The sequence below is a fragment of the Oryctolagus cuniculus genome, chromosome 3, assembly GCF_051225735.1.
Source record: "Oryctolagus cuniculus isolate XC-2025 breed Fujian yellow rabbit chromosome 3, ASM5122573v1, whole genome shotgun sequence".
NCBI lineage: Eukaryota > Metazoa > Chordata > Mammalia > Lagomorpha > Leporidae > Oryctolagus > Oryctolagus cuniculus.
In genome coordinates, this window is record NC_142869.1 from 71022496 (window position 1) to 71046732 (window position 24237).

Sequence of the window (24237 nt, forward strand, 5' to 3'; positions counted from 1 at the left end):
GAAAGTTATCTGTACCCTCATGTTCACTGCAGCACAATTCACAATAGCTAAGACATGGAAATCAATCCAGGTGTCTACCAACTGATGACTGGGTAAAGAAATTATGGTATATATACATTATGAGTTAATCTTATATGTATAAATTAAATTGAAAATAGATCTTTGTAAAAATTAAGAGTGGGAATAGGAGAGGGAGGAGGAAAAAGGGTAGGAGTGTAGGCAGGAGGGATGTCAGGGTGGGAAGTATCACTATATTCCTAATCTGTTGTATGAAATTTTCATACCTTAAATAAATTTTTTTTTTTGACAGGCAGAGTTAGTGAGAGAGAGAGACAAAGAGAAAAGTCTTCCTTCCATTGGTTCAAATCAGCACCCATTTGACATGCAGGCAGTGGCTAAACCTGCTGCATCGCTATATAGGCCCCTGCTATTTAACTTGCTTTCTAAATGTTAAAGCTCCAGATTTGCAAATAGCAAAAGTTAACTACTACATTCTTCAGGACACAGATTATCCCCATCTGACTCACTAAAGCTATAGATGAACAAACTAAAGGCAAAAGCACTATAACTTCCCTAAGTACATGCCTATTGATTCCTGGTTTGGTGTTATTTTTTCTACTAAACATGTTTCTTTCATGTTTGCCTTAAATACACTAAGATTCAAGTACTTGCTCTCAAGAACAGAAAATATTTCCAAATACCACAAAATATGCTTTTACCAATTAAATCTGATAGATCACTGGTCTGAGGAAGCAATTTCTACAGTTTGTTATTACTTCATGCATTTTGACCAATATAATTTGATGGTCAAATTTTCCTTTTTGCTGGTAACAAAAAAGAAAAAAACAAACATTGTGACTCAATCTATTTACAGAATTTAAAATTTTTCATTTCAAATGGACCTTAGCAAAAGATGTCAGAATTTTATCACTAAATATTAAAGAATAACAACAAACTACTTGAAACTAATTTTTGTTGAAAACATCACTTATTCAACAATATACGCAGCCTTACTGTAGGGAGAAATTAACATCAAAATAATTTTCTATAAATTATCTAGAACCAATCTCATCTGTTGAACAAAAGGTCCTAAATTCCTAATCTTCCCAGCTGGATAAGGAAATCTAGAGCTCACAGAATCAAGAGCAGCCTGTGTGTGGGAACCAGGCAGTAAACTTGAGGAATAAAGAATTGGTATTCAGGGAAAAAGGACTCAGAACTTCAGAAAAAATGTCTGAAGGGGTAGCCCCAAGCAAAAACAGGATTCACTGTGAAAGGCTGACAAAAAGAAAAATAAATAAATAAATGCAAAAAACAATAGACAAGATAAACAGGAGGGTTAGCACAGCAGAGACTGGAAAGATCCCAAGAAAGCAGTGTACAGTAGGAGGTTTTTGACTAAGCCTATGGACAATAGGTCTAAAGGGTTCTGCATCCTTTGGGACATTGAAAGAAATGAGGTATGTCTCACATAACTGAATTTAGAGTCAGAAGAGCTAGGTTCAAATGCAAGCTCTGACATTTTCCAGCTGTGTGACTTGGCAAGGCAACCACTCTGAACTTCAATTTCCTTTTCTATGGAAAAGAGATAACACCTATTTCACATGGTCATTCTGAAGATTAAATATCTTATGTGAAAGTACTTTATAAACTTTAAAACTAGAAATGTGAGGTATTGCTAAAATACCACACTATGATGTTATGTTGACTAATTTACTTTTTTTCTTAACTGTGGGAAGTACCCTAGACATGTATTTAAAGAAAAACTTTCATTTTGGGGAGGGACCATTTGGCACGATGGCCAATCAAAGAGGAACAGGTTCAATACCTAACCCTAGCTCCTGACTCCGGCTTCTTGCTAATGAAGAGTCTGGGATAATGTGGTGATGACTCAAGTAATTGTGTTCCTGCCACCCACACAGGAGACCTAGATTGAGTTCATGGCTCTGGCTTCAGCCAGGAGCCCACAGCGGGCATGCGGTCAGCAAACCAGCAGATGGGAGATCAAGTATGCATGCATGCTCTATCAAATCAATAAATTTTCAAAAAGAAAAAAACAACTTTCTGTAATTAGACATTGGTAATTTTATTTCAACTACTTAAAAATTCATTTGAAGCAGATATTAACAATTCGGTTTCATATGATTTAACAGTATATATTTGGCCAGAATATTTTCTGCTTTCATTGCTATATTAAGAACACAGTTCTCCCTCATTGTTATATTAAGAACAGAGTTCTCCCTCATCCTATCCCACATGTTTGTATGTGCACATGCATGCAAACTTGCATATGTCCATAATTATATACCAGGCATTACTCAATGCTTTCCAGATAAAATTTATTAAAAATTTTCCTGACTAGATGAATCCTTAATTTCATCAAGAAGATATGATGGAACAGTCTTCCAAAAGCATGATGTTCTTAAAATGGAAAAAAATTAAAAAAAAAAATACTAAAATTTACCTTTTTCATTTGCTTAATTATTAGCATATATTCCCAATCACTGTCCCAAAAGACATTATGGGGGAAAAAGAATGTTTAAAAATGAGATATTTAGGGCAGGTATTTACCCTAGTTATTAAGATGTCCTCCAGGCCAGTGCTGTGGCATAGCAGGTAAAGCCGCCACCTGTAGGGCCAGCATCCCATGTAGGTGCCAGTTCAAGTCCAGGCTATTGTAAATCCAATCCAGCTTTCTGCTGTGGCCTGGGAGAGCAGTAGAGGATGCCCCAAGTCCTTGGGCCTCTGCACCACCTGCATGGGAGACCCAGAGGAGGCTCCTGGCTCCTAGCTTCAGATAAGCACAGTTTTGGCTGCTACAGTCATTTGGGGAGTGAACCAACGGATGAAAGATCTCTCTGCCTCCTCTGCCTCTCTGTAACTCTGCCTTTCAGATAGATAAATAAGTCTTTATAAAAAAAAAAAAAAAAAAAGAGAGAGAGAGAGAGAGAAAGAGAGAGAGAGAGATGTCCTCATCCCACATCAGAATATCTGGATCCCATGCCCAGATCTGGCTCCTGACTCTAGCTTTCTGCTTAATGAGGAACCGGAGAAGCAATGGTGATGGTTCATTTGGTTGGGTCCATACCAGCCAGTGGGAGATCCGTATTGAGTTCCCAGCTCCCAGCCCCCAGCTTTGACCCAAGCCAGTCCTGACCTTTGCAGGCATTTGGGGAGTGAACTATCTATCTGTCTGTCTCCATCTCTACCTCATAAACACATTCATAATTTAAACAAAATATTTAGAAAGTAACAGACAGTGATGAGTAGGAAAAGGAAAATACTGACATATGAGGATTCTCTAGAAAAAGAATTTTTTTGCTTCCTAATACAAATCAGTTCCACTGTAAGATGAAAAAATGTAGTATTTTCTCTGTGAGCTTATGAAACACCATCAATTTAAATCTTGGTGTTCAATTTAAATTATGTTTGAATTAGATTTTTTTTTTTTTTGACAGGCAGAGTGGACAGTGAGAGAGAGAGACACAGAGAAAGGTCTTCCTTTTGCCGTTGGTTCACCCTCCAATGGCCGCCGCGGCTGGTGTGCTGCGGCCGGCGCACCGCGCTGATCCGATGGCAGGAGCCAGGAGCCAGGTGCTTTTCCTGGTCTCCCATGGGGTGCAGGGCCCAAGCACTTGGGCCATCCTCCACTGCACTCCCTGGCCACAGCAGAGAGCTGGCCTGGAAGAGGGGCAACCGGGACAGAATCCGGCGCCCCAACCGGGACTAGAACCCGGTATGCCGGTGCCGCTAGGCGGAGGATTAGCCTAGTGAGCCGCGGCACCGGCCTGAATTAGATTTTAATAACTAATAAATCATTAAGTTCATATGCTTGTGAAATAGTGACATCTTTTTTTTTTTTTTTTTTTTTTTAAAGGCAGAGTTAGACAGTGAGAGAGACAGAGAGAAAGGTCTTCCTTCTGTTGGTTCACCCCTCCCAATGGCAGCTAAGGTCAGCACACTGCACTGATCCAAAGCCAGGAGCCAGGTGCTTCCTCCTGGTCTCCCATGCAGGTGCAGGTCCCAAACACTTGGGCCATCCTCCACTGCCTTCCTGGGCCAGAGCTGGACTGGAAGAGGAGCAACTGGGACAGAATCTGGTGCCCCAACTGGGACTAGAACCCAGGGCAACGGCGCCGCAGGCGGAGGATTAGCCTAGTGAGCCACGGCGCCGGCCAAACAGTGACATCTTATACAACATACAAGTACCATATATTCTATGTACATGGTATATAAAGCTGCTTTTAGAACTGTGATAAATAACAGTTAAGCAGTTAAATAATTATAAATCATACAAAAAGTAAAAAGAGTGTTAACTTATATTAAGAATAAGCTTTATCAGGACCATTTCTATACTGGTATATAACAATATCTTTTTGCTAAAGGACAGTCTAGAAGTTACTATCAATTTAATAATTTAAATTAAAATTGAATCTGGCAATGCAAGTGCCTGTTACCAGAATTTCACTACTACTAAGGATTCTGGTAAACTTTACATTTACAAACTACTGGATAAATTTAAGTATCTCAGAGGGGAAAAAAAGTATATATTTTAACATACAACTGAAATCCTTTTATTAAACACTTTCAACAGCTACAATTTTTTTTTTTTTGATAGGCAGAGTTAGACAGTGAGAGAGAGAGAGAGAGAGACAGAAAGAAAGGTCTTCCTTCCGTTGTTTCACCCCCTAAATGGCCACTGTGGCTGGCAGGCCACGCTGATCCGAAGCCAGGAGCCTGGTGCTTCCTCCAGGTCTCCCATGTGGGTGAAGGGCCCAAGCACCTGGGCCATCCTCCACTGCCTTCCTGGGCCATAGCAGAGAGCTGGACTGGAAAAGGAGCAACCGGGACAAAATCCAGCGCCCCGACCGGGACTAGAACCCGGGGTGCCGGTGCCGCAGGTGGAGGATTAGCCAAGTGGTCCGCAGCACCAGCCTACAGCTACAATTTTTGAGATATCAGTCAACGTGAAACATAAAAAAAGAATAATTTATATAACTGAAATGACAGTATCTACTAATGCAAACAGATGAGTAACTAAAACTCCTATGTATCAACAACTTACCCTTTAAAACATACTACTACAGTACTGAGTATAAATAGGGCTTAAGCCCATACAACAAAGGGTCAATATATACTACTCATTAAAAAATAATTTTCAAAACCTAATTTCTAAGAATCAAGTGGCAATCCAAAACAACACAATTAATAAGAATTTTTAAAATACCAGTTAAAATTTCACAAATGTTTGAATGTGTTACAAATGTTAAGGTGGTTTTAGTCACCCCTTTGCTTTGAAATCAATTGAAAACTACAAAAAGACCTATTGAAAATAAATATTTTTGTTAAAAAATATGTATATAACTTTTAATAACTGCTACTGTTTATAGTACTTACCTTCACTTTTTAAAAGAATACATGATGTGTTTTAAACAAGCTGTACTTTTTTATAGTAATCATACTGTGCAATATTTTATCTCCAGTGATTTGGGGCAATAACTGGTTACATTTTGACACTAAATTGTATAGCTCCATATATTCACATTAGTTTTCTAAACAATGACTAAAACAGTGATAGAATCAAAACCATGCTCATGAAAAATCTACTGTAAGTTTCAACCTACAGTTCTCTGATATTCCTTTACAAATAATATTGAAGATTGATGCTAACCTTGTAGCATTTAGTATATTTATAAATAAAAGCAAGCATCCACAATTTTAAAACTTTAATGCATGCTTCAAACTACAGGAAAAATATCTTCATTGATTAACAGCAACAATACAGTAGGAATCTGTAGGCAACACAGCCTTTATAAAAAGATTTTACGTCAACTCAGTATAAAAATAATTTAAAAGAATGTAAGTTTGAGGACAATTTTTTATAGCTTAGAATACTACACTGTTTAAATTTGGAATGAATATAAATGAATATAAAGATGATCAATTAGTCTGACATTTATTTACTGAGAAATCATAGTATAGAAAGCTTCTTCTTAGTACAAAATTAACCTGATAAAGTATATATCACTATCAAAACTGATATATATTTATATAACATGAATAGAACTTCAAAATTCACCAAAAGATCTATATATACACCTGCAAAAATGACATCAGAATTTTTTTGAAATTTAGCAGTGTTTAATACTTACTTAAACAAGATCTTTTACCAGCTGTGCTTGCACCACCTGAACACAAATTGCCTCCTCGATGAATCAATTCAAGTTCCAAATTGGTTCTATAAGAAGAGTATTAAAATATATCTTAGTCATTAGGCTAAAGAGATAATTTTAAATTTGCTTTATTGACATGTTTGATCAACCTAAATAATAAAGTTCTCCAACTTTATTATTTGCAAAGGCACAATTTATGCAATCATATTTTATTTGATATTTGGAAATAAAAGGGAACAGTTCATCCATCCTTAAATGTCCATATATGTATACATATATATATATATCTGCAAAAAATTGCACATATTATGAAATAACTTGCAAAGTTCCAACTGTTGGCAAATACTAAAAACTAGGCCTTAAGGAAAAGAAACTGCAGCATATCTAATAATCCTGTATATAAATCTGATGAAATATTTTGTACTCCAAGTGTCAGCCAATGGGTAGGTGGCCACTGTCATATAAAAAAAACACAAGGGCATACCAATTTTTCTATGAGAGAAATGATTATCATTCATTGGAGCTTAGATGATATCTGAAAATCAATAAACAAAATCACTAATATCAAAGTGGCTATGAACAACACATAATTAATAGCAGTCTCTTTATGGACTTCTAAAATTATAGTTTTATTAAAATACATTTGTAACTGTTGACAGTGCTCAGCATTAGTGTTTTCATATAGATCTGAAATTTACAAAATATTTAGCAATTATTAACTTACAGAATGGCAATAATTAGTATAATGACATTTTCAAAATCAAACTAATAGAGTCTAAAGATTTATTCAGAAACAATAAAAAAACCAATTATGTCAAAATAATAAAATGTGATATTTTAAAAGTGATATTTAAATTGTATTTTAATTCAACAGTATTAATAGACTTAAATATACCTGAATTTTCTACAACTAAAACTGAACTAACTACTTTATATGCAAGATATGTGTTTGACACTAATAGTAAAGTATCTCACTCCCCTTAAAAAAAAAAAGGCAAAGTATCAGGCTTACTCAAGAAAGAGTATTATCCTCTTTTATTTAAAACAAAACATTTTAAACTGGTTTCACTTATACTTTGAATACAGAATATTTTGAAATATTTCCATATATTTATTTATAAATGCAAGTTGTTAAAGATATTAATATCCCAAGTCTGTACATTTGCCACCCATTTCTAAAGGAATGCTTTAATCCTCTCTTCTCAGGAGGGGGGAAAGCAATTTAACATTGATAATGTTCCTGCTCAGAGCTCCATCTGGTTGCTGCTGATAAGGGCATCTGTGTGACAAGGGAATTTTCCACCCTTCAGGCGATTTGCATTGCTCACTGAACTTCTAAAAACCTACCAGCAAGGAAGCAGGGACAAGGATTTCATATTAGTGGACAGAAAGCGAGCGGAGACCAGCATGTGTTCCTTCATCAAGGGAATATAAATGAGATCAATATATTTTGTTTTCACAAATCTTCTGTTGCCTAATCTGTAGAAAAAAATTAATGGCTATATTCTCTTACAAAAACTAGAATTTCCTAGATAGTACTTTTAAGAGAGCTAACCAGAAACAAACAATTCTAACAAATAACGTCAGAACCAGAACGTCAACTTTTTATTTCACCGTATTTTAAAAACTATTCATTAAAATAAAAATACCAGAATAATTCTGTTTACTTAAACACCAAATATAATGCTTTAAAGGATGACAAATACATTGCAAGGAATTTCATTTTGAAGAATACTTGAAAGAAAACTACTGAGCTAATTAATTATTTCAGATTATGATTGGAAGATTTCCTGTGCAACATTCCTTTTAAGTTAAAACACAAGAACTATCTAAAAAAGGACTAATATGGAAAAATATTTAGGATTTTAAAAATCAGTATATTAGAGGCTCTAACCATCAACTTTATCTTATTTCATTTACAACAAAATTGGTTCTTAGAGACTTGCTAAGAATAAACACACAACCGGGCCACGTGTCCCATACCTGTCTTTCACTAATAAAAATCAAACACAGTACCCTGTTTCTGTCCTCCTGAATGGATGATGTAAAAATAAACTGAAAGTGGGAGTTTTCTGAGGTTTTTGTTCTTGCAGAAAAGGAGACTATTCTCTATATTTTCTAGCACAAATGCATTCAAATTAGTTTGGAAGAAAAAAAGAAGGGAAAGTCTTTACACTTGAAAATAATGCTGAGAGAGACTGCTTGAAGCCTGTGATAGTGGCCACCTGGATACATACCCACACAAAACCTCTTTAACTATGCTCCAGTTGCTTGTGTTACCAAAGTGTACTCTTCCTTGCACATCACCTTCAACCCAAACTTCTGTTTCTATTGCCAATATTTGAAAAAGATACATGATACAGTTGATCCTCCATATCTTAAGGTTTGGTATCTGAAGATAAAATTAGTGCAGCAGGTTAAACTGCTGCCTGTAGCACTGGAATCCCATATGAGCACCCATTCAAGTCGTGGCTGCTCCTCTTCCTATCCAGCTTCCTGCTAATGTGCCTGGGAAAGCAGCAGCAGATGGCCCAAGTACTTTGGCACTTGCACCACATGGGAGACCTGGATGAAGCTACTAGCTCCAGGCTTCGGCCTGGTCCAGCTTCAGAAAATGCAGTCATTTGGGGAGTGAATTAGCAGATGGAAAGTCTTCCTTTCTCTGTCTCTTCCTCTATGTAACTCTGACTTCCAAATAAAATGAACAAATCTTAAAAAGAAAAAGAAAATATTTCAGGCAGGTGCTTGGCCCAGCAGTTAGGATACTGCTTAGGGTCCCCACAATCCTAGTAGAGTGTCTGGGTTTGAATCTCAGTTTAGCTCCTAATTCAAATCCCCTACCACCTGCACACCATAGGAGGAAGCAGGAAATGGCTAAAGTACTTGGTTCCTGTCACCCACATGGTAGACCTTGATTGAGTTCTGGCTCCTGACTTGGGCCTGGCCCAGACCCAGTCACTGTGGGCATCTGGGAACTGAACCAGCAGAGGGAAGATCTCTCTTATCTGTGCCTTTCAACTAAACAAAAATAGATAAAACATGCTTTTAAAGAAAATAGTCAAAAGAAGATTATGCCTGTATAGAATATGTACAGCCTTTTTATCTTGTCGTTATTCACTAAACAATACAGTGTAACAATTATTTATATAAGATGTGTACTGTATTAGGTTATAAGTAAGCTAAAGATGATTTAAAGCATATAGGAGGATATGCATAGGTTATATGCAATATTACCTCATTTTATATAAAGTTATCTGGGCATCTACAGATACGAAGGGACAACTATGTGTACGCATGTGTGGATACACATTCGAGTGCATGTGTACACACACACACACACACACACAAACACACATTGGTATGGTAAAAAAGGCAAGACCTCTGGAAAAACATCTGGGTTCAAAGCCTGAGCCTACTACTTACACTGCTTGATCAAGTATGCAATTTCTCAGAGGTGGAGAAAGAAATCTTCATCCATACTAAAGAACGACATTATATAAGATTCAGCTCAAGTTCTGACTCATTCAAGAAGTTTTCCAGAGGGAGGGAAGAAACACTTACACACAGATTGTATTTCAATTTGTTCATCTTCCCTTTTGAAGTTCTACAATATTTTCTCTATTTGATATTTTAAAAAATAAATAATATTCTGTTTCATACAGAGAATGTATATAGTTGTCCCTAGGCATGGGGAGGAATTGGTGCCAGGACCCCTCTGTAGATACCAAAACCTGAGGATGGTCAAGTGCATTATCTAAAAAGGCACAGAATTTGCACATAAAATATGCATAGCCACTGGTATACTTTAAATCATTTCTAGGTTACTTATAACACCTAATACAATGCGAATGCAATGTAAATAGTTGTTATGCTGTATTGTTTAAGGAAAAAATGCCTATACACATTCAGAAGTAATTTTTTCTTGTTTAAAATTAAAAAAATTAATTTTATTTATTTAAAAGGCAAAGAGTCAGAAAAAGAGCTCATGTCTGCCAGTATACTCCCCAAATTCCTGAGCAATTGCTGGGAGTGGACCAGTCAGAAGCTGGGAGCCTGGAATTCAATTCTGGTCTCCCAAGTGAGTGGCAAGGACCCAATCACTGGAGCTATTACTAGCTGCCTTCCAGGGTCTGCATGAAAAGGAAGCTGGAATCAGGGGCATAGAGGGGACGCAAACCCAGAAACTCCCAATATGGGATGTGGGCATCCCAAATGGTGACTTAACCATTAGGCCAAATGCTTGCCCCATATTTTGAATATTTTTAATGCATAGTTGGTTGAATTCATGGATATAGAACCCATGGATTTGGAAGTCTGTCTATGTTAGTTTTGTCTCTCCAATCAAGTTATGATTTCCTAGACAGAAGGGAACAATCATATATAGCTTCTAAATCCATGATGGTACCTAGCAAAGTGCTAGAAAAAAAATTCATGGGGACTGACAACCTGTTTGCTCCAACAGATAAACAAGGAGGAAATACTCTCTAGCTTCTGCTATTTACTCTTTCTTCTGTTGGCCCTTCTATTCTCCTAAACCCAAGCAGGGAACCAAAAGTTTAAAAATAATAAAGGACTTTTTCAGGAAAGAAATTTTTATTTTTAAAAATAACTCACAATTTACTATCTGAGCAGTAGTAAGTTCCCATTATCTCTCTATATCTTACCTAGCATAATACTATTTCTTACTTACTACAATACTACTTTTACCTTTAACATAATTAGTTTACAAAGTTTAGACTTACAATTTAACTAATCTATGAAGTAAAGTGTGTTCACTATTTTGAGTACTTTATCCACTCGTCTCAATCACCCCTGTTTTATCTTATTTCTGTTTTCATTTTTCTCACTATATCCAGGCCAAGTGCTACTCACCAATACCTCAAGGTTACATGTATCCTGTGCCCAAAAAAATTCTTGAGAAAATCAATTACTGCAACTTATATCATTTATTGTTTCAATAATAAAACAATGAATTGGTATTAAATAAAGAAAACTTTCTTTCCCCAAATTAACTTTCTACAACCCAACTAAAGGACTGATATTTGCAACAGAATAGAAATTTATAAATACATGAAAGCCTGAATAAAGTGGTTCTGATTAATTTTTAATTTAATCTTTAAAATATATTTCAACAATTTCTTCTCTCCTCCTCTCAGAAAATTATCCAAGGCTTCATCATGCAAATAAAATTAAAAGTAAAAGGATATGTATTATCCTACCAAAAATGAGCTCTAAAACAATTACTGAAGGAAGCAGCTTTCCAGACCAGTTATCTACGAGAATATTTTGTTTATAAACAAAAAAATCCAAGCTCCCTAAAGAATAAGCAAATTATTTATTCAGCTGGGAGAAATTCAACTCTGAGAAATTAGGATTATATTCCATTTAAATTATGAATGCCAAAAACAAAATTTCAATTTCTAATGAATTACGTATCTCTAAGAATCACTACATTTCATTCAAAATAAGTTTGTGACTAAACATTGTTAAATATTTCATTATTGCTAAATATTTTAACATCAACTTTTGATAAGTATTTCAAAAACTATTTATGAAATACACTACATTTTAGGCATAAGAAAACTGCCAAGAACTTATTCCTTATTCTGGGAAAATCAGGTCCAGATCAAGTAGTATACAACACATATTTTTCCTTCAATTCATGTGCAGTCAATTTTTCAGTCAATCTGTTTTATGTCTGTTTTCTTTTTAATGATTAAGTAAAATTTAGGAGATGCAACCAAACTATGAGAATGTTGCAAATACCTGGATAACTCTAACCAAAGATATTAAGGTTTTTAAGTGTTATATACATTCAGTTTTAAAATCACTGTCATGTTGCATTAGGGATCAGAGAAGGATGGGGAGTTCATATTTTTGTTTCTCTACCTATAACACTTATCAAAACATTCGACAGCTATACCTGAGTCTCTATAAAACAGAAAACCAAAGCATGTTATCTAAAACATCTCCCATTACCATTACAAGCTTTATTCTATAAATTATATATTTCAACCAAGAAATAGGGGTCTAAAATTTCTACTAAATTATATTTAAATAAAATTATTTATCAAACCATAGTAAAATTCCACATATAGATTATTTCCATTCAATCAGGATTTTCTTATAAAGTCAACATTAATAAAATCAAAGGCATAATACATGAGCTGCAAAAATGTGTAAACACACATACACACACACACACACACACACGTGCAAACATGAAAGGACTTCAAAAAGTTTGTGGAAAAATTCATATTATCTTTTAATTCCATTTTTTACCAACTTTTTGAAGCTCTACGTTCAATTCAATCTTCTACAATGTTATAATAACAATATTGTACAGAAGTCTTATAAAATCCTGAACTTTGAATGAAATTAAATCACATTTAGTTTAATTGTCACATAAAGTATATTTTATTGCAAGTATGCAATCATTGATAAGTCTCCAGGAATAAAATCTTACATTAACTGGTATCTTCCTCAAAAGTATTCTGGATAAACAACAGTCTAAGAACATGCAGAATATAAAGCCATTTTCTCATCCATTAGATACTTTTCTATCAAACTGTTTCTAGCTTTTGCATTCTTAGATCAAAGACTAATGGTCCTTATCTTGAGCTTTAACTTGTTGCAATTTTTCTAAGTCTGGTTCCATTTTTTCCTGGATTCCAAAGGCTAAATATAATTTATTTACTTTTTTGCTATCTTCTGCTCTACAGCAGAACATAAAGGATGGCAACAATGAACTACATACATAATATGACTGACAGAAGCTGAACACAGGAGAGGAAGAAGGATAGTAATTGAAAAACAATAAATTTTGACTCAAAAGATCCAAGTTCTAGACCTGTTCTACCACTAACTTCTACAGATTCAAGTTCACATTATCTCTAAAACTTACTGACTATATTCTCTTCTACTATAATACTACTTGGACAAAATACAAAGTGTGCTTCTAGAGATATCCAGGGGTCTACAATACCAATTTTGGCAGAATGTGTTTACACATCCAAATTGTGCTCACTTCTTCCCCATTTACTACTTTTATGATTTTCCACTTTCATTCAATTAAGTTCTCAAAATTCCTATTTAAAACTGTTGCTTACATATGGACTACAGACTCAGTCCATCAAACTAAATCCAAAAGATGAGAAACATTTACTTCTATCTGTTTCCTTGAACCACCTACTTACTACAGAGATGCTTAGAACTCACCTGATCTCTAGATTCCTTTCCCATGTCTGACTGTCTAAACTAACTGTAGTCTTCTAGGACATTACGAGATCCTTCACTAAATTAAAACAAAACAAGCTTTTCTACTTCTTATAATTGTTTTTTCCCCATAAATTGAATGTGTGTTTAACACATCACAATGCCTGAGTTTTCAGTTTTATTGCTTTTTAACAGAGTTTCATTTATAAATTGAGATACTGTTTACCCCAAAATGTTGATAATACATTTTTTACAATATGTCCTATAGTACTTAATAACACTGACCCAAATATTTCATAAAATAAAAACTCTTCTGGAACTAATAGGAATACTAGCCATAATTTCAACCAATATTAAAAACATGAATGTGTTCTTTAAATAAATGGCAATAAATAAAACAAAATTCACTGAATAAGACAAGCTATTAATAATAAACAGAAGTATATACCATATATACCTACCTAGCAACAGAGTACATAAAGAGAAAATCATTGTCTGGTGAGCCTGGGGTCTTGCTATAGTCTCTATATTTCTTCTGAGTAGTATTTTTTATGTCTTTCATCACAGATTCCATTTCTTTACTTAAGTTGGTTTCTGACTGTAAATAAAAAATGAAAATATATACATAATGTTTACATTCATTTTTTAATACTAATCTAAATTTAGAACATTTGCCATATGGGCATAATAGAAAATTTAAGTCAAAAGGTCAAACAGATTGCACCATCAACTATCTACTATAAATACAGTCAATGAACAAAAATAAAACTAATAAAAATACTTTTATAAACTGGTCTCTCATTCTAATTTTACAATGTGACTGACAACACTGTAATCTAACTATGAATTAATCATATAAATTATCTTCTTAATTTATGACTAGATAACATTAAATAATATTTTTGAACAAGGTTACCACGTTTATAAAAAATTGACTTTTGATGCCGGTACTGTGGCATAGTGAGTTAAACCACTGCCTGCAGCACCACCATCCCCTATGGGCACAGGTTTGAGTTCCAGCTGCTCCACTTCCAATCCAGCTCCCCACTAATGTGCCTGGTAAAGCAGTGGAGGATGGCCCAAGTGCTTGTGTCACTGCACCCACGTGAAAGACCTGGCAGAAGCTCCTGGCTTCAGCATGACCCAGCCCCAGCTGTTGCAGTCATCTGGAGAGTGAGCCAGATGATGGAAGACAGCCCCCCCCTTCTCTCTTTTTCTCTGTAAATCTGCCTTTCAAATAAATAAAATAAATCTTTTTTTAAAAAAAAATTACTTTCACATAAGTTCATTTTTTAAAAACATTAAGCATATTTTAAGCACTTAAAAATCAAATTTATAAATGACAACATCAAAGATTCTAAAATTAGTCTTCACTGAAGGAGTGGAATTACCAGGACTATTTCCAAATAGTTTAATGTATGAATTTCTGTTTCTAATGTCAAACACTCATAGTTTTCATAACCAAGCACAGCTGTCACTTCTCTCAGAAACAATATTATAAATCTATAATGAGTGTGAAATACTTTAATGATGTGAACCAAATTAATCCTGCTGGATGGGATAAAGAATGGAATCACTCCAAATCCCATGGGAAAGTAGAATGAGTTATGGCGAATGGTTCAATTACACAGTATTTTATCTAATATACATATATACAGTAAATACATAAATGTGTGTATGGGTATAGACATTATCTTCTTAATCCTAACACAATATAGCTAATGATGTTTTTAATGATAGATCATACTTTCTATTGCAGTGTACATACAGAGAGAGTGAAAGAGAAAATGAATGAGAATTTATTGTTTTAAAGTTTTCCAACATCTTTAAAGAACCTGACCATATCTAAGCTTATAGTAGTTCATGATCCGAAAGACATATATTAATATGTCTGATAATAACTTGTTCAATTATTTTTGTTTTTAATAAACATAAAAGAAGGAAAACCCTCTAAAAGCAATATTTCTATCAAATGTATAAAGGTTGAGAGTAGAGTAGAGAGAGAAAAATGAAAATAAAAATTGGAAAGCAGAGCTAAATTAAGCAGGATATTTCTGCCTTACACTGATGCTTACTGGGAAAGCTCCCGGCCGTCCCTGGAGTTCCTCCACCTCCTTTATGAGATCTTGTATGCTTTTGCTACTGGCACGTTGCCAAAGGTTATTTTCCACATGGCTTCCAGGATAACAAGGAAGAACACTATTAGCAAACTGCCTACAGAGCGGACACGTGAATTCTCCTTTGTCCACTGAGAAGCCCTGAAGAACCTGGTCATTCTGAAAAGATGAAATAAACACACAGATGAGTGATGTGTACTTTTACAATAAGCAATAATTACACTATCACACTTTATAATAAACTAATGAACCATATGAAAAAGGTATCTACAATATATCTCATAAAAAATAAATAAATCACTCATTTGGCTATTGAAGTTTACCAAATCACTTCTTAAATCATAGCAACTACATAACACTTGCCCTCACCAATAAACTGCTTAAGTATAGTAGTCTTCTTTCACTACCATACATTAAAATTATACAATCAACTCAAAGTGTGTATTTATGATAAAGAATAACTCAAAAAGCAAGCCTTTTCTACACCTGTTTCCATAATCTAAAGTGACTACTAGGAAAATTACCCCATTGTTCATATTCTTTGCTGTAAGACAGATTTTGAAAGTGAATTAAGCCTTAAAAAAAAAAAATATGATGCATCCTGACTGCTCTACTTCCAATCCAACGCTTGTTAATATCCTTGAAAAGCAGCAAAAGAGGGCCTAAGTTTTTGGTCACCTGCACTGACATGGGAGACGCAGATGAAACTCCTGGCTTCAGCCTGGCTCAGTCCTGACTGTGGCAGCCACTTGGGAAGTGAACTAGCAAATGGAAGACCTCTCTCTGTCTCGCCCTCTCTCTCTGTAATTCTTTCAAATAAAATAAATAAATCTTTTAAAAAGGGAAAGATCAATATAGTGAATAAACTATACTGAAGTATGGAAATCAATGAGAGAGTAATTGCAATAGTCAGAGATAAAGGTACACACAAAAATTGCAACATTGTGAATAATGAAGGCAGAATATAGTCAAATGAGACTTACAAGGCAGAATCAATAGAATTTTTGTCAGTGACTGCATGTGAGAGGTGAGGATTAGGAAGGAAAAAAGAGATGATACTGAGTCCAGAACCTGGAAATAGTAATCCATACTTTTAAGAAGCTGAACTGAGGGAGAAATAGAAAGCTTCAGCTATAAAGGAATACAAGGTCAAGGGAAGGATTTTTAGTGAAACGGATTGGAGTATCCTTATGAACCTTGAGGAAGGGACAGAAGAGGCAGCAAAACTAAAGATACAGAAGAAAAAGATATTACCTACTGATGGGTAAAGGCCTTTCTGGTGTTGGGGGGTAGGAGTAGGGGAAGGAGTACCAGAGCACAGACAGAAGTTATGCCTGAACTGGTCAAGGATTACTACCTCAAATAGTAGAAAAGGAAAGATTTTTTTGGAATGTACAGTTATTTATCAAGGAATTAAGTAAAACAAGGCAAAAAGGTAAGGAAGAATGTGTCAAGGAGACACTGTTTTCTTGGTGATACAAAAAGAGATAGAAACTGATAATAAGAAGGGATTCTAGGGTTTAGAGACATGAGCAGTAAAAGGTTTAAAATATTGGTTGAGGAGAATAAGAGAGGGAACCAATCAAAGACAGGTAAATGAATTGGTAAATAATATTTACAGCCCATGACCCTCTTCTAAGACACTGTTAAAAGAAACCACTAATTTATGGCGATAATAGTTTTATGATTTATTAGCAGGGCTAGCTTCCTGAGTCCAAAATCTAAGGAACCAGATTAAATGACTCGAAGAGTAGAATATGCATAGTAAAAGAAAATGAGGCTGACAGGAAAGGGCTGACACACTAGGAAAAATACAAAGGAGGTTTAAAAATATACTAATGAGAGGGGCTGGCACTGTGGCACAGTAGGTTAATGCTCTGCCTGTGGCACCAGCATCCCATGTGGCTGCCAGTTCTAGTTTCGGCTGCTCCTCTTCCGATCTAGCTCTCTGCTGTGGACTGGGAAAGCAGTGGAGGATAGCCCAGGTCCTTGGGCCCCTGCACCTCCGTGGGAGACCCAGAAGAGGCTCCTGGCTCCTGGCTTTGGATCAGCCCAGCTCTGGCTGTTGCGGCCATTTGGGGAGTGAACCAGCGGACAGAGGACCTTTCTCTCTGTCTCTCCCTCTCACTGTCTGTAACTCTGCCTCTCAAATAAATAAATAAATAAATAATCTTTCAAAAAATATACTAATGAGAGTGAAAGTAAGACCATTTGAGGAATAATCATGTAAGATGATATGGTAGGATGCTAAAATTTACTATCTCAGAGATACAGAAGTAAAGTCTAAACTATAGCCATGGAAATCAGTTGCTAAAGCAAAAAAAAAAAAAAAAAAAAAAAAGAAAAGAAAAATTCCTCAAATTTAAGAGAAAAAACTGAGATATACAGCTGTAAACTTAGTATCTGTAAAGATACATAAACCTTAAACATTTTTTCCAATCAACTTACCCGTAATGATTCCATGTAAGATTTATGACAATCTATATGTAATGTGTGGCCACAGGTTTGTACATAAACACCTCCTTCCCAGCCAATTGATACTGCCAAGAGACAAGAACTCTTCAGAAAAAAAAAAAAAAAAAAGATAAGATATAATTAATTTTAAATTAGTATAAACTTTGCTGAATATATCCACACAAACATCCACATTATTTTATACTGTTATACTAACATGGAGTTCATATTTTTGTAATATAAATTAACACCCTACTTGACAGCCAAAATTAAAATCAAAATTTGAACACCAGGAACCAGCATTATGGCACAGTGGGTTAAGCTACTGCCTGCAACCCTAGCATCCCATATGAACGCAGATTTGAATCCCAGCTGTACTTCCAATCCAGCTACCTGCTAGTGCACCTGGTAAGATAGCAAAGGGCCCAAGCACAGTACTTGGACCCCTGCCACCCATGTGGGAAACTCAGATGGAGCTCCAGGCTCCTGGCATTGGCCTGACTTAAACTTGGCCCTGGCCATTGTGGTTATTTGGGGTGTGAATCACCAGATAGAAGATTCTGTGTCTCTGTCTCTAACTCTGCCTTTCAAGTAAATAAATCGTTAACAAAAAGAAAACTTAGGAACAACAGAAGTTTTCCCTCACAAATATCTATATTCATAATGGAGAATAAATATAAATATTGTGAATTACACTTTCTCCACTTGATAAAATATAAGCTCATAATATTATACCACAATTTAGTGTAAATTATTTTGCTGTTTCTTTTTATCTGTTCTATAGTGTACTTAATTTCCCTGTGATATCTAACATTAACAATTTCCTTCTTGAAATGCTTGCTTTCCTCTCATTCCCATAATGCTACTATGTTCCTCCTATTCTCTCTTGACCTGCCACTTCAATATTCATTTGCCTGAAGGTTCTATTCCCAGCACTACTCTCTTCTCATTAAAACTATTCTCATTATTGATTTAATTGGTGACTGCAGCTATTCTATGCCTATAGCTCTTGCCTCAGCTGTCAACCAGATAGCTCCAGTTTAATGTACCTCAGATAACATAAAATCAATTTGTCAAAAAGCTGTCATCTTTTCCATCAATGTTTACTTTCCTCTTGATTTGAAAACTCCATAATCCATTTAAATCTCCAAGTCCAGGAAGCTGAGTCATTTTTACCTTCAAATAATATTAGAACCTAAACCATACACATTCTATCTCCTAAATAACTGATGATTTTGGGCTCTCCCTTTATTCCCACTATAACATTCAAATTTGTTTATGCTTTAAAGTAGAGAAAAAAAGATTCTTGAACAGTTTCTTAACTGATATCTCCTTAACTTCAGTTTCTTCTCTCCATGATGGATCCATTTTATATCTTTCTAAAGTAAAAATCATCATAAGAATAACCCTCAATATTTACAAGGGTTTAGAGGCCGGCGCTGTGGCGCAGTGGGTTAAAGCCCTGGCCTGAAGCACTGGCATCCCATATAGGCGCCGGTTCTAGTCCCGGCTGCCCTTCTTCTGATCCAGCTCTCTGCTGTGGCCTGGGAAAGCAGAAGATGGCCCAAGTCATTGGGCCCCTGCACCCACACGGGAGACCCGGAAGAAGCTCCTGGCTTCTGGCTTCGGATCGGTGCAGCTCCGGCCATTGTGGCCATCTGGGGAGTGACCCAGCGGATGGAATACTCTCTGTCCCGACCCCTCTCAAATAAATAAAGTAAATCTTAAAAAAAAAAAAAAAAAAAAAAAAAACACCATTTACAAGGGTTTAACATATATACAAAAAGGAAATCAAGATCCAGACTGCAGACAAAAACTACATTTCCTTTTTTTTTTTTTGGACAGGCAGAGTGGACAGTGAGAGAGAGAGACAGAGAGAAAGGTTTTCCTTTTGCCGTTGGTTCACCCTCCAATGGCTGCTGTGGCCAGCACACCACAGCCGGCGCACCGCGCTGATCCGAAGCCAGGAGCCAGGTGCCTCTCCTGGTCTCCCATGCGGGAGCAGAGCCCAAGGACTTGGGCCATCCTCCACTGCACTCCTGGGCCACAGCAGAGAGCTGGACTGGAAGAGGGGCAACCGAGACAGAACCTGGAGCCCCGACCGGGACTAGAACCTGGTGTGCTGGCGCTGCAGGCGGAGGATTAGCCTATTGAGCCACGGCGCCGGCTACACTTCCTTTTAAAACCTGTTTTAAAAGTTAATTGGCTTATCCCACTCCTTGGAATTTACCCAAAGGAGTTTAAATTGACAAACAAAAAAGCGGTCTGCACCCTAATGTTTATTGCAGCACAATTCACAATAGCCAAGACCTGGAACCAACCTAAATGCCCATCAACGGTAGACTGGATAAAGAAATTATGGGATATGTATTCTTTAGAATACTATACCGCAGTAAGAAACAACGAAATCCAGTCATTTGCAACAAAATGGAGGAATCTGGAACACATCATGCTGAGTGAAGTAAGCCAGTCCCAAAGGGACAAATACCATATGTTCTCCCTGATCGGTGACAACTGACTGAACACCAAAAAGGAAACCTCCTGAAGTGAAATGGACACTATGAGAAATGGTGACTTGATCAGCATAGCCCTGACTGTTAATGGACAACTTAATACATTATCCCTCTTAGTAGTTTTTTTGTCTGTTCTACTTAATATGACTGGTTTAATTCTGTAATTATCACACAGTTATTCTTAAGTGTTGAAAATTAACTGAAATGTGATCCCTGTTAAACATAAGAGTGGGAATAAGAGAGGGAAGAGATGTATAATTTGGGGCATGCTCGGGCTGACTTGCCCCAATTGGTAGAGTTGGAAACATACCAGGGGATTCCAGTTCAATCCCATCAAGGTGGCATGTGCCAATGCCATCTCACTAGTCCAAGTGATCAATTTCAGTTCACAATTGATCATAATGAAAGGACTAAGAGTCAAAGGGAGCACATAAACAAGTCTAGTACCTGCTAACACTAACCGATAGAATAAATAAAGGGGAGAGTGATCCAACATGGGAAGTGAGATACTCAGCAGACTCATAGAATGGCGGATGTCCTAAATAGCACTCTGGCCTCAGAATCAGCCCTAAAGAAGTGAGATACTCAGCAGACTCATAGAATGGCGGATATCCTAAATAGCACTCTGGCCTCAGAATCAGCCCTAAAGGCACTCGGATCTGGCTGAAAAGCCCATGAGAGTATTTCAGGCATGGAAAGCCAAGACACTCTGGCAAAAAGATCTCTGTGAGTGAGATCCCAGTGGAAAGAACAGGTCTTCAAAGAGGGAGGTGCCATTCTCTGAAGGGAGGAGAGAACCTCCACTTTGACTATGACCGTGTCTAAACAAGATAAGAGTCGGAGAACTCAAGGGGCTTCCATAGCCTTGGAAACTCATAACTGGTGCATAGGGAGATTACTGATGCCATAAACAGGAGTGTCAATTTGTAAAGTCAACAACAGGAGTCACTGTGCACTTACTCCTCATGTAGGATCTCTGTCCTTAACGTGCTGTGTACACTGAGGCTTAATGCTATAACGAGTACTCAAACAGTATATTTCACTTTGTGTTTCTATGGGGGTGCAAACGATTGAAATCTTTACTTAATGTACACTAAACTGATCTTCTGTAAAAAAAAAAAAAAAAAAAAGAAATTATCAATTCCCAACTTGACTCTCACTGGGATTAAACATGACAATAGGTCTGATCTGATTTCATCATCATTTAAAAAAAAAATCATCTATTATTTTTCACTTTATGTTTCTGTGTGGGAGCAAACTGTTGAAATCCTTACTTAAGGTATACTAAGCTGATCTTCTGTATATTAAGATAATCGAAAATGAATCTTGATGTGAATGGAAGGGGAGAAGGAGTGGGAAAGGGGAGGGTTGTGGGTGGGAGGGACGGTATGGGGGGGGGGAAGCCATTGTAACCCATGAGTCGTACTTTGGAAATTTATATTCATTAAATAAAAGATTAAAAAAAAAAGTTAATTGGCTTTATTTCCACTTTTTCTTACATCTTCAACTTCTCTTTCTTTGCTAATTGCTCTCTACCTATAAAAATAGGTTTTAAACTTTTCTCCTAAAATATCTTTCCTGGAATTCCCCTTTTTTGGTCTCTATCCAAATACCATTTAGGCCTGAACTTGAATTACCTTCTAAAGTATATAGTAAACAGATGGGCAAGCCAGAGAGATGTGAGGCACAGATCTAAAATGAGTGACAGTATAAGACTAAAGATTTGACAGCCATCAAATCAGTATATTCTTACACGGATAAAAAATTTAGCAAATCTTTTCATTTCATTTTTATATTGGAAATAAATTTGTAAATTATAAGATAATCATATGACTTTTTAAATTATAGTAAACAAAGTTCCAATAATAAATCAAGACCCTTGGGGCTAGCACTATGGCGCAATGGGTTAAAGTTGAGGTCTGTGGTGCCAGCATCCCATATAGGTGCCAGTTTTGAGTCCCAGCTGATCCACTTCTGGTCCAGCTCCCTGCTAGTGCACCTGGGAAAGCAGTGGAGAGTGGCCCAAGTGCTTGGGCCCGTGCACCCACGTGGGAGAAACAGAAGAAGCTCCTGGCTTCTGGCTTTGGATCAGCCTAGCTACCACCATTGCGGTCATTTGGGGAGTGAACCAGTGGATGGAAGACCTCTCTCTCTCTCTCTCTCTCTCTCTCTGTCTCTGTCTCTGTCTCTACCTCTCCCTGTAACTCTTTCAGATAATTAAAATAAATCTTTAAAAAAAAAAATCAAGACTCTTGGGGAAGGCATTTGGCCTAAGAGTTAAGATGACAGAGCACCCATATTCCACATCAGAGTACCTGGGTTTGCTACAGGCTCCATTACTGTGCTCTGCCTATGTGTGTCTCTACCTTTCAAATAAATAAATAAAGTCTTCACAAACATTTGAAAAGTTGAAAATTTTACCTAAGAGGAGCTGTCTAAAAGTTCAAAGAAATGCAGATTATGAAAAAACTGTAGATTTCAATTTTGTAAATATTTTAATTCCATTTTTTTTTATATTTTAATTCCATTTTCCACGAACTTTAAAAAGTACCCTATGGCCCAATGTTGTGGCACAACAGGACTGCTGGCATTCCATATGAATGCTGGTTCTGAGTCCCACTTGCTCTACTACCAATCAAGTTCCCACCTTCCACTGGGAAGGCAGTGGAAGTTTGGCCCAACTGCTTGGGCTCCTGCCACACACATGGGAGACCCAGATGGAGTTCCAGACAACTGGATTCAGCCTGGCCCAGCCCCAGCTATTGCAATCATCTGGGGAGTAAACCAGTGGAAGGAAGCACTCACTCATGTATGCTCTTTTTCTCTTTCAAGAAAGAAATCTTTAAAAAAAAAAAAAAAGGTTAAAAGTACTCTCGTAATACAAAATGCCTTCACATTGATTTAAAGATATGCACCAGAACAAATCAAATATTCACAGCAGGCAAGAAAGCTCCTACTGATACAAATCACAGAAAACAACATAAGGCCTGCTCATCTCCATTTTGTTTTGTAGCTACTTGAAATACAAGCAAATTTTGGTGCTAGATCATTTTAGAATGGCTGGTAGTCAGTCAATAAACTAGCAGCTCTCTTTTTCTCTGTGTTAATAATAATGATTAGCTTTCAAAACTGAAAATTGTCATTAATTAGTGTCAGATGAGTTTGCTAGAATCAAAAATGAAGGAAAACACTAATATTTTAGGGAGACTTCAACTATGTGGCTGTCTATCATTGTTCTAAGTGCTTAACATAATATTCAAAACTTCAATATTTACTAAACCTTATATAGTAGGCGGCAGTAGCTCTTTTACCAGGAGAGGAATGAAAACTTTACCAAGATAACTAAGTTGCAAGAGTAGAGCCCAAGCTCATGATCAAGGCTATCTGATTCCAAAGTACAAGTGCCTTCCCTCTACTTACATCTCCCATGTATAACATTTCCATTTTCTACAGTGAATGTACTGTCTTACATAACTGAAATTCTATATGTCAGCTTCATAAAATGCATGTATTTGGTCTAAAGAAGAATCTACACAGTTCAATCCTACAGTCAGTATCAATGCCAACATATAGCCATTCTGTTTTTCTGTTCTGGCGACAAAATTCTATCACTCTACATTTTTTGAGTATTTCAGTCAGAAATCCATAGGTATCTACAACACACTTAGCATGCACCAGCACCCAAGGGGGCTATAGAAACAAAATAAGAGAGGTTCCTAGACCTCCAGGCCATCCAGGGAATATGCCACATGTACATGAAATAAC

General features: G+C 36.4%; 1 protein-coding gene across 4 annotated transcripts in view; it reads right to left on the reverse strand.

Annotated features, from left to right (window-relative positions):
- UBR3 (ubiquitin protein ligase E3 component n-recognin 3) overlaps positions 1–24237 on the reverse strand; it is a 221598-nt gene that overhangs the window by 50160 nt on the left and 147201 nt on the right. For 3 of the 4 annotated variants that reach the window (XM_051849447.3, XM_089328197.1, XM_089328196.1), the window contains 4 exons: positions 17954–18064; positions 15464–15664; positions 13850–13986; positions 6153–6238 (listed from right to left, as the gene is read on the reverse strand). In XM_051849447.3, coding sequence (XP_051705407.1) covers positions 6153–6238; positions 13850–13986; positions 15464–15664; positions 17954–18064 — 535 coding nt within the window. Of the gene's footprint in view, positions 1–6152; positions 6239–13849; positions 13987–15451; positions 15665–17953; positions 18065–24237 lie in introns of all 4 variants that reach the window. The other variant, XM_089328198.1, reaches the window with a different exon arrangement.